Source organism: Diabrotica virgifera, chromosome 7, assembly GCF_917563875.1.
Source record: "Diabrotica virgifera virgifera chromosome 7, PGI_DIABVI_V3a".
NCBI classification, from domain to species: Eukaryota; Metazoa; Arthropoda; class Insecta; order Coleoptera; family Chrysomelidae; genus Diabrotica; species Diabrotica virgifera.
Window position 1 is genome coordinate 45,565,355 of NC_065449.1, and position 12,419 is coordinate 45,577,773.

The 12,419-nt window shown below is 33.8% G+C and overlaps 1 protein-coding gene across 4 annotated transcripts in view; it reads left to right on the forward strand.

Moving 5' to 3' along the window:
• The first annotated feature begins 7,303 nt into the window (after positions 1-7,303).
• Positions 7,304-12,419, forward strand: part of LOC114329211 (zinc finger protein 239) — a 50,453-nt gene continuing 45,337 nt past the window's right edge. For 2 of the 4 annotated variants that reach the window (XM_050655991.1, XM_050655992.1), the window contains exon 1: positions 7,304-7,786. In XM_050655991.1, coding sequence (XP_050511948.1) covers positions 7,561-7,786 — 226 coding nt within the window. In that variant the 5' untranslated portion in view covers positions 7,304-7,560. Of the gene's footprint in view, positions 7,787-11,734; positions 12,218-12,419 lie in introns of those variants that run through there. The other 2 variants (XM_028278245.2, XM_028278246.2) reach the window with 1 other exon arrangement.

Consider the following 12,419-nt stretch of genomic DNA (forward strand, 5'->3'; position numbering starts at 1 on the left):
TTTGAATTAAATTAATTGACGCAAGAAGAAGAATGCATGTAATTTATTTAACTCAAAATACATTGTATTGCTGTCAGAAAATAGAAAAAAATGTTTATTTTGCAAATAAACATTGCTTTTAGCTTAAATTAAAAGTTCAAACTGCCAATAGGTAGGAGGGAGTCTGTTTGTGATTTAATTTAAGCGAAAAGAAATGTTTATTTGTGAAATAAACCTTTTTTTCTATTTTCTGACAGCAGTACAATGTATTTTGAGTTAAATAAATTACATACATTCTTCTTTTTGCGCCAATTAATTTAATTCAAAATTTTTTTTTGGCAACCATGTATAAATACCTAATGATATTAATGTTTATATTACTGAATAGAGAATTAAACGCCCTTTCAAATGACCTACCACACGACCCCTATTCCCATTAACAAAATTATCGATTACGTCATCACGCTCAGATGGATGACGTCACTAGTATGAAATATATGCCAAAAAATTGTAATTTAAAAATAAAAATCGACCTCTTTCGGGATTTTGCTCCAAAATCGTCCGTTTTAAAGAAATGAATTTATTCCATAATTTAGCCCCTCTGTATAATCTACTATAATAAATCTTTCATGTCTTCAATTATTTAATTATTGATAAATAATTAGGTACTTCCCTAAAATTTTAATTGAAAATGGCAGATTTTTTGGGAAAACTCGGATTTTCTGAGTAAAATTTTTGTTGAAGGAAATCGGAAAAAAAATAACTTTGTGCAGAACTAAATTACGGTGAATTTTTATTTGAGTGTTTTTGGCTCAAAGGAAAAAATATAGGAGTTACAGACCACTAATTGAAAAAAAAAAAGAAGATTTAGGAGTGCTAATTTGTTTATAAATAAAATAACACACTTTCTGCGGACTTGTCATACCCCATATTACTAATATATGCAATCTTAAGATTCGATTTTAGCAATAAAATAGCTGGTAAATAATTTTTCCCAAAAATGGTATTTTTTCGATAATTTTCCCAGACTATCAACAAAATCCAAGAAACCGAAGCGCCAACCCAAATTCTGAGCAGTCTCAACATAATAAGGTTAATATCCCCAAGAATCGCGCGGTGTCGAAATGAAATTGCGACTGTCGAAATGAATTAGAATCAGGCCCCAGGTGTTGGATTGGTATTCTTTAATGACGTACATATTTTATGATATGCGTATGACGTATGGTATTCTTAAAATTTACGTCATCGATCGCTTATACCCAGTGATGTTCTGTGTCTTGTCTTTACAGTTGAGTCCGCGAGTCTTTACCCGTGCGTCATTAATACCTGGCGAGATAAAACGGATAAAACACACACTTTTTATCTATTTTTACTACATTTTTATGTATTTTTATGTATTTTTACTACAAAAGCGATATTACGTAGGTCAAAATTTTTGACGTAAGAGAACTGTCAAAACATTAGAATGTGACTTTTCATTATTGCCATGTTTATTATAAATAAATAATTTTGATCTACGTAATATCGCTTTTGTAGTAAAAATACTATTCGCGGTGTGCAAGTACTTGGAAGGGAAACGAGAAACGACCGTGCGCGAGTCGCGGAGAAATATTGCAACTACCTTAAATAATTCATATTGTCAATTGAAATTGTCAAATTGACGTATATTTCATACCTTCTGTCATTGAAGCAGAAAAATTATATATTGCTCCACAACATTGATATGATATGCAATTATTATATAAAGGTAAATTTAATTAATTGTATTTGGCTTGCAGTACTGCATTTTAATAACTAATTTTATTTACTACATACAATTGTTTACTTTTGCATAACATAACCTGCATCTTATTTTTTCTTCTTATTATTTTTTTGGACTATGGCCTTGACAATTATCCAGCAACCAGGACTAATATAATTGGCCAATATAATTAAAAGTGCGAATAAAAGTACAGAGCGTAGAAATAGAGGTCACTTTGCCGAACTTGCTCATGACAAACCAGCTGCCGTTTGTTATTAAGGCTATCGGTACATAATTCGCAAATATTTTACGGGTATCCCTACTTTTTCTGTCTTTACACGGCATATTACGTGTAGTAAAATTCATACTGGTATGGATATGTAAACATTACTAGAGTGTCATTCTACTTGAAAATGTCATCATTAATTTAAAGAGATGGCTTTTGAATGTTCTTGGATAACTGTTATTTTTATAATTGCAAATTATTATTTCAGTTAATAAATGTGATAATTTTTTCACTAACAGTGATTGTAATAATTTATATGTATAACAAAAACTAATACTCAATCGAGAAAAGAGGAAAAGTGCTTAAGTGATTTTTTAATAATATGCTGGTATTATGGAACACTTACAATTTTGAACATCTTTAACAACAAAATACCTACTTGGATCACAGAATATATTATCCTGATGTATTCTCTGCTTGGATCTTCCACAAATAATACATAATAAATAACTTTTTATTAAGTTCACGTCTTAAATCAATTATTTATCAAATACACTATATTATATCAATATTATTTAATCAACAACGCAAAATATTCCCGATGCCATGTCAAATATTTAAAATTGTCACTGATTGCCACTGTCTGGCTGACAGTATGCTGACAATAGTATCGTTCGCGGTAACGATTCCGTACTTGTCCAGGACAACTTCGCATGCGCACTTTAAAAATCGCATGCGCACTTTAAAAAAGAGAACGCTCTTTTTTAAAGTGCGCATGCGAAGTTGTCCTGGACAAGTACGGAATCGTTACCGCGAACGATACTATTATTCTATTCGACTGAGTGCGTTGTATGACAAAGATAGATTTGGAAATATTACCACGGACATTCTGTTTATTTTTTTCGAATCCTGAAAAAACCAATAACTATTTTTGAAAAATTTAAACGCAGAATGAAAGACTATATTATTACCGAGGGCCGAAAGTCCCTTAGAATAAATAAAAAGTTTCTTTTGAATGAGCTATTTGAAATTCAAAATCACACTAAATTTTCTCTTAGTTTTTCACCCCTGTAACTTATTAAAATAAACATTATAGAAGTTCTCAGGGACTTTCGGCCCTCGCGAATAGTAATCTTTCATTCTGCGTTTAAATTTTTCAAAAATACCTGTTAGTTTTCATAGGATTCGAAAAAAATGAATCCCCATTTGAATAGCATTGCAGCCGAAAATACGTACCCATCCTCTTAATTAAAAACACATGTTATTTTTATGAACCATCTAGACTAAGTGCATTGAAAAGAGATAGGTACAAAAAAAGACGATTCGGTATGTTTTCATATTTTAAGCACAATTTGTTTGACGTTTCTGCTTTGTTTACATTTGTGGCTGTCAGTCAGTTGAATTTTTTGCGGTTTTTGTCGAATTTTTGCGTTTTGAAGTTTCTTTATATTACACCAACAGTTGTTTTCACAACTAATTTTATATTGGGCTCTGAAATTTTAAGGTAAATAATTATATTTTGGCAATTAATATTTAAAAGATACAAAGCTTATAACGTCATTCACACAGTAAAGAAATTATTGTGTTTAGATTTCCGTCAAAGTGAATAAAATAACAAAAATATAATATGTTATTGAATTTTTTTATAAATTGTTTATTTATTTATTAATCAATAATAATAAAAGAATTTATTAAGCTACTTCAAATGTAGCTGTAATTCTGCACAAAAATTTTGAAGCAAAACTTACATTTGACATTCTATATATTTGATAACGTCAAATTTTATAATAAAACCCCTAATCGGAACAGTAGCCACTTTCTGTCAGTTGTTGTTGCGTGAAATAGATTTCAGACTTATTTCGTATGCTTTAAATGATGACGCACGGGTAAAGACTCGCGGACTCAACTGTATATCGTGTATACCAAGTGTACAGTTGAGTCCGCGAGTCTTTACCCGTGCGTCATCATTTAAAGCATACGAAATAAGTCGGAAATTTACTGAACACAACGGCAAATAGATATTATTCCGATCACGGGTTACTATAAAATTTGACGTTATCAAATAAATAGAATGTCAAATTTAAGTTTTGCTTTAAAATTTTGGTGCATCATTACAGCTACATTTGAAGTAGCTTAATAAATTATTTTATTATTGAATAATAAATAAATAAACAATTTATAAAAAAATTCAATAAATATTTTCTTTTTGTTATTTTATTCACTTTGGCGGAACCCTAAACACAAGCATTCAACTGTGTCAACAATGAGGTTAGCTTTGTACGTCGCGTCGTCAAAATCTATCTTAAAATAACATAAACTTATCACGAAATTTCTAACTCCAATATAAAATTATTTGTGAAAACAACTGTTTGTATACTATAAAAAACTTCAAAATGCAAAAACTAGACAAAATAACAGCAAAAAATTCAACAAACTGACAGCCACAAAAGTAAACAAACCAAAACGTCAGAAATTGTACTTAAAATATGTGAAGACATCTCCTCGTCTTTCTTTGTAGCTATCTCTTTTCAATACACTGAGTCTTAATCGTTCATAAAAATAACATGTGTTTTTACTTAAATAACAGGCGGCAGCTGGTTTGTCATTAATTTCATGCGTGCAAGAGAATAATGCTGAATAAAAAGTATGTGTTTTATCTCACCAGGTATTAACCCTCCGTTACTCGCACACGGTGTGGGAGACCGGGCCTGTAAATAAATTCCTGTAACTCTGCTTGTAGTGGGGATTTTGAATGGCTACTTCGTATTCCTCTTCAGTGGTCAATCAACTGTGGGTAAAGTCAGTTCGCAGTGTAAAAAATAGTACTGTCCTTTTGTTATTACGCAACACGGTCCCGTACACCGTGTGCGAGTATTTGTGCACCAATTTTTGTGTTTGGATCACACATCGATATTTTTAATTAGTAAGGTAATTTAAGATCTTTTCCTTATTTTCAATGTTTATAGATTAGTTTATTTATATTTATATATATAAATATAAATATATAACTTACCCAGAACCATCAGAATGAGGTTTAGGGAGATATGTGAACAGAACAAGTACCATTCGTAACACCAGGAACTTCAGATCGCTGTGCTGTTTGTGATTGGAAGAAAAATAGAAAAACAAAGTTTTACTGCCAAATATGCTCAAAATATCTGTGTTTGGAACACCATTGTTCCAATGAATGTGACACCATTGTGTATTTCATGTTTTAAAAACGTTAATTAATTTTTATAACTTTTTTGTTACTACAATTACTCTTTATTTTTAATTTTTTTGTATATTGAATTAAGATCTAAAGTTCTTAGTAAACAAATTTAACCATATTCAATTTTTTTTCACTTCCAAAGTTTTTGTATATACATATAAATGGATAACAATGAAAATTATTAAATTTTTGATTAAAGTAATATAATGTGAACACAAACGCATATCTACAAAATTATATGATCATATATTCATTAAATAATTTAATCGTACACAATTTTGCAAAAAAAAAATTTTAAAACACTGCTGACCCATATTTTTGGACCCGGTCTCCTGCACCGTGCGCGAGTATCCGATTACAAAAAGTTGGCGCGAGTAACGAAAGGTTAATGACGCACCGCACGGGTAAAGACTCGCGGACTCAACTGTATAGGGCTTTTCATTCACAGTCATTTGTTTCGAGCTTCTGCCATGTGTCATCTAATATTAAGATATCTATGGCATACGTTATTGGTAGTATAGGTAGTAATGATACAAACCAAAGACGTAGATATATTAATATTATGTGACACATGACAGAAGCTGGAAACAAATGACAGTCGATGAAAAGCCCTATACCTAACATTCGATTATTGATCGCAATCGCAATCGTATGATCGAATTAATGACATCATTTTTCAGCACTCGTTGAACCATAGACGGAGAAGAAGGAAGCAAGAGTAAAAAGTAATTACAAAAATAATATACAGTTTATACCATCAATATACGACTGTTTTGGATTATTGCGATTACAAATATTTATTATTCCAAAAAGGATCTACTGTCAGTTTCACATAATTTAGTACTGATTCTGATTCTAATTTCGAAAAGAAGGATTCAAAAATTAAGGGCATAGAAGCAAAATTTTGCGCCAATGTGTTTTAAATGCACTCATTTTGTTCGAATCCTGAGAAAACTAATAATAAGCATCTAGGCCTGGATCCCCGTACCAAAAAAAGTTTATTAATAGCAAGCTGAAAATTTGTTAATAGCTTGTGTCTAGTCCGACAAACTTTGATGTACGGGAACACTGGAACAGGGGAAGTTTTAATTGTGGGACACGTTATAGCTTTCGAACATCAGACTACGAAAACGTCCTATGTATTTTGTCGAATACAGACCTTCCAATTGATTTGTTACCCTTACTTCATTAAACTCTCATGCAAAAATCAGACTGCTGTTTACCTCCAAAATAATTCCTGTCATTTGACATGTTCTACGTGTCGGACTTATTAAAATACCCAACATATTTGTCGGACAAACATTTTTTCATATATTATATAAAGTTTGCTATTGAATAAGCTTAAACACAACTGCTATAGTTTTCATAATCATGAAACTTGTCAGGATGACACGTTCCACAATTAAACACACTTTCCACAATTAAAACTTCCCTGTTCCAGTGTTACCATACATCAAAGTTTGTCCGACTAGACACCATTAAGCGGTAAACATACTAACGCGATCTCGACGCGATGGCGTTCACGATGGCGATCGCGATTAAACACTTGTTTGCTTCAGACGAGTTGCATCGCGATCGCCATCGTGAACGCTATCGCGCCTTTATCGCTTCGGTGTGTTTTTCGTTTTAAGATATTAATAAGTTTTCACCTTGCTATTAATAAACTTTTTGTGGTACGCGGGATCCAGGCCGATAAGTATTTTTGAAAAATTTAAACGCAGCCGAAAATCTTTGAAAAGTTCTTTATTTATTTTAATAAACTACAGGGGTGAAAAAAGAGAAAATTTAGTGTGATTTTTAATTTCAAATATTTCATTAAAAACTTTTTGGTTATTCTTAAGGAACTTTCGGCCCTCGGTAATAATGTAATCTTTAATTCTGCGTTTACAATTTTGAAAAATTTGAAAAAAATGAACGCATTTAAAACATATTGCCGCGAAATTTTGGGCCTAAGAATGAGAATTTGGAATTTTGTTTTGTTTTTGTACTACAATAATTGAATATTCTACTATTAAATAAATATATAAATACATGTACAGTTTCATCACTTCAGTATTTTAAAAATTGGGAGAATTTATTATTGTACAACTCAACAATAATCGACCATAAATCGATAACATATCGATACTTTCATGTCATCGTCGTCGTCCGTGGTGGAATAATATGGACGGACCACGGACCATCCTTTCATGGAATAGTGACCATCGTCGTCGTATTATGAATTTGTTTTTGGGTTTTGGATGGTTTTGGGTTTAGTTTGGGTCTTGGGTGTAAACGTTTTGGGGCCATGTTGGGGCTTGTACGGGATACTTGATAAAAATAAAATAGAAATTTTACTTTACATATTAAAATTGGTACATATCAAATTGTGTCTTTTGGTCTTGGTAAATCAAATTTAATAACATGGAAGTAAAACAAGAAACTAGTGAGAAAATTTGTGAAATAGAAAATGAGACATGTGGTAGTGGTGATCCTTTGGATGCTTTCAAAATTGAAATTACAGAAGAACCCAAGAGAGAACCCCCATATGACACATTTGATTATTTAGACTTTCCTGTAAACACTAAGGTAGAACAAGATGAATATAAATTTACTCTATTTGAAGAAAAGCAAACAACAAATGAAGAAAGTAAGTAAATAACATTAATTAATAATATAATCCATCCAATGGCACTACAGCCCAAACCGGGCCTTAACCCTCATTCAGCAAGCTTATCGAATTGTTTCGATTTATTGCTGTTCTTTTCTATGAACATGTTCTTAGCATCCTCATCTACTTCGTCTTCCCATCTCTTTTTTGGTCTCGCAACAGGTCTTCTGCTTTGCATTTAGCAATTTTCTGGGGATTCTATTCTCATGCATGCAGACCACGTGCCCTGCCCACCGTAATCTCTGTAATTTAGTGAATTGTGCTGGAGTTGGTTCACTATATTGTTCGTATATTTTTTATTATACTTAATTCGCCAGTTGTTATTTTCACTTATTGGGCCCAGTATCCTACTTAATATTTTTCTTTCAAACACGTCTAATGCATTGACAGATTTCTGTGTCACAACCCATGTGTCACACTCATAACTTACTATGGGCCTGATTATTGTCTTAGGGACAAGGCGGTTTGATTTCCAGTGTACATCTCATGATTTGAATATGTGACCCATCGTGAAACAGGCTTTATTTGCCAGTATAAGCCTTCTATTTATTTCCGGTTCTTCTTCATTGTTTGCGACCAGGTCCAGTCCTAATTATGTGTATCTTTTATTTATTTATTTAATTACGGGGTACCAGCCAATTATATGTGTATGTTACCGGCCAAACCCAATTTCAGGACAAACTAGTTTGGCCTAGGCCAAGGTCAAACTAGTGTGTCCTAAACACCATACTAGTTGATTCTGATATAAATACGTACACTCCAGGATAAACTACATTATTATATATTACAGTAAAACCTCGATACAACGGACCTCTATTTAACGGACTTCGGATATAATGGACAAAAAATCCGGTCAAACAATTATGGCCAAGATGCAGACATATATTTGGAAGGGTTGGAAATTCTTGATTTCTGTAGGATAATATATAATAATGTCTGCCAAAAATTTGCTTAGATCTCATCTAGACGAGCTAATAACAATGTTTATTGATTATAATTAGTAATTATACATAGTCTATAAATAAATGTTTTTAGATTGTCGAGATGTGATTTTGCCTCTGATAACTTCATTTTTGACAGTGTTGTTTTGTTTTGTTCGCTATCTTCACTTCCATCCTCATTTCATAATTATTCGTCAGATAGCGAAGTTCAACTGTGTTATTAAGCGTTTTCGTAATTTTAGAGAGTTGAATATAAAAAAAGTAAACTTCAAAAGTACAAACAAGTTGATGCTTTTTCAAAGCAGGATTACCGAGAGCAAGCGCGACGATATTTCACTTCACGCCTTCACTGTACATATTTCCAAAACAAAACTTGGGTGTAGCGATGGATCGCCTCCACGTGGTGCACCCTGGGTAACGCCAAATGATCCATCCTCCCAATCCTAAGGTGTAACACCATCGTGCCGACGGGATGCATGGTACAGGGAGTAAAGTGTATCTAAAGCGATGCCCTAGAGAGATGGCGAACTCTGGGGGATTATAGCCTTAGCACGGTAAGGGCGCACTGCCGTGCCTGACAGCAATTCGTCCCAACTCGTGGGAACAAATATGGAGAACGAGATTGAAAAAACAAACACAAAAACGGGAACGGACACAGAGGCGACTTCAGTCGTGGATTCTGTATCTGTCCCAAATACTGAGCCAGAAGTTGTTCCAAGCGGAACAGACTCTGCACAAAGTAGCAAAAAACGCCTTTCTGGAGCTCAAAAAAGAAAGATGACGAAAAAGGCAAAAATAGCCGGTCTGCCGATGTCCCGCGAACTTGCATAATAGTCAAACGAAACATCAAAACACTGCCGTTGATAAATCACTGTTCCAGGGATTTAACCACGGTAAAGATGAAAATCATAGATGGAGGAGGGGTGAAGCAGATAGTTTTAGGATCAGCATACCTCCCATATGATGATCCCGAACAACCACCATCAAGGGAATTGGAGCAGCTAGTGAGAGATTGCAGGAAAAATGGATTGCAATTGATCATTGGCTGTGATGCGAATGCGCACCATCTGACTTGGGGCAGTACAAACACCAATGCAAGAGGTGAGTCAGTACTACAGTTTATAATGCAACATAATTTAGACATATTAAACGTAGGAAACAAACCAACCTTCGTGACTTCACGACGGAAGGAGGTGATTGATATAACAGTTGCCACGACTAACGTGGCTAGAACTGTGAAAAACTGGCATGTGTCAGATGAGGTGTCCTTTTCAGACCATCGACACATTTGTTTTGAAATGACAGGCAATGAGCTTATCAAGGAAACTTATCGTAATCCTCGTAAAACAAACTGGGAAGCATATCAAGCAGACATAGAATATAGCTTAGGCAGGATTAACGGGAAGATAAGGCATACATTGGACCTAGACATGGCTGCCGAACAATTTCAAGAGATTGTCACGTCAGCGTTCGAAGACAACTGTCCGGAGATAGTCAGGAATTCCAACAGGAAAGTTCCCTGGTGGAATCATAATCTTGCAAATCAAAGGACAGAGGTTAGACGAAAATTTAATTTCGCCAAAAGGTCAGGCGAGTGGGGCGATTATCGCAAAGCTCTGACTGACTACAATAAGGAACTGAGAAGGGCAAAAAGAGAATCGTGGAGAAGGCATTGTGAAGAGATAGAAGGGACTTCAGAAATGGCAAGGCTCCATAAAGTTCTCTCAAAGGACCCTCAGATAATCACCAAACTTCATAAACAATGGAAGATGTACAATAAGCCAAGTGGCTGCAGTACAACCGGTTCACAACAGACGGCTTCCGGGAAAAAAAAAAAAAAAAAAAAAAAAAAGCTGAAAATTTGTTAATAGCTTGTGTCTAGTCCGACAAACTTTGATGTACGGGAACACTGGAACAGGGGAAGTTTTAATTGTGGGACACGTTATAGCTTTCGAACATCAGACTACGAAAACGTCCTATGTATTTTGTCGAATACAGACCTTCCAATTGATTTGTTACCCTTACTTCATTAAACTCTCATGCAAAAATCAGACTGCTGTTTACCTCCAAAATAATTCCTGTCATTTGACATGTTCTACGTGTCGGACTTATTAAAATACCCAACATATTTGTCGGACAAACATTTTTTCATATATTATATAAAGTTTGCTATTGAATAAGCTTAAACACAACTGCTATAGTTTTCATAATCATGAAACTTGTCAGGATGACACGTTCCACAATTAAACACACTTTCCACAATTAAAACTTCCCTGTTCCAGTGTTACCATACATCAAAGTTTGTCCGACTAGACACCATTAAGCGGTAAACATACTAACGCGATCTCGACGCGATGGCGTTCACGATGGCGATCGCGATTAAACACTTGTTTGCTTCAGACGAGTTGCATCGCGATCGCCATCGTGAACGCTATCGCGCCTTTATCGCTTCGGTGTGTTTTTCGTTTTAAGATATTAATAAGTTTTCACCTTGCTATTAATAAACTTTTTGTGGTACGCGGGATCCAGGCCGATAAGTATTTTTGAAAAATTTAAACGCAGCCGAAAATCTTTGAAAAGTTCTTTATTTATTTTAATAAACTACAGGGGTGAAAAAAGAGAAAATTTAGTGTGATTTTTAATTTCAAATATTTCATTAAAAATTTTTTGGTTATTCTAAGGAACTTTCGGCCCTCGGTAATAATGTAATCTTTAATTCTGCGTTTACAATTTTGAAAAATTTGAAAAAAATGAACGCATTTAAAACATATTGCCGCGAAATTTTGGGCCTAAGAATGAGAATTTGGAATTTTGTTTTGTTTTTGTACTACAATAATTGAATATTCTACTATTAAATAAATATATAAATAAATGTACAGTTTCATCACTTCAGTATTTTAAAAATTGGGAGAATTTATTATTGTACAACTCAACAATAATCGACCATAAATCGATAACATATCGATACTTTCATGTCATCGTCGTCGTCCGTGGTGGAATAATATGGACGGACCACGGACCATCCTTTCATGGAATAGTGACCATCGTCGTCGTATTATGAATTTGTTTTTGGGTTTTGGATGGTTTTGGGTTTAGTTTGGGTCTTGGGTGTAAACGTTTTGGGGCCATGTTGGGGCTTGTACGGGATACTTGATAAAAATAAAATAGAAATTTTACTTTACATATTAAAATTGGTACATATCAAATTGTGTCTTTTGGTCTTGGTAAATCAAATTTAATAACATGGAAGTAAAACAAGAAACTAGTGAGAAAATTTGTGAAATAGAAAATGAGACATGTGGTAGTGGTGATCCTTTGGATGCTTTCAAAATTGAAATTACAGAAGAACCCAAGAGAGAACCCCCATATGACACATTTGATTATTTAGACTTTCCTGTAAACACTAAGGTAGAACAAGATGAATATAAATTTACTCTATTTGAAGAAAAGCAAACAACAAATGAAGAAAGTAAGTAAATAACATTAATTAATAATATAATCCATCCAATGGCACTACAGCCCAAACCGGGCCTTAACCCTCATTCAGCAAGCTTATCGAATTGTTTCGATTTATTGCTGTTCTTTTCTATGAACATGTTCTTAGCATCCTCATCTACTTCGTCTTCCCATCTCTTTTTTGGTCTCGCAACAGGTCTTCTGCTTTGCATTTA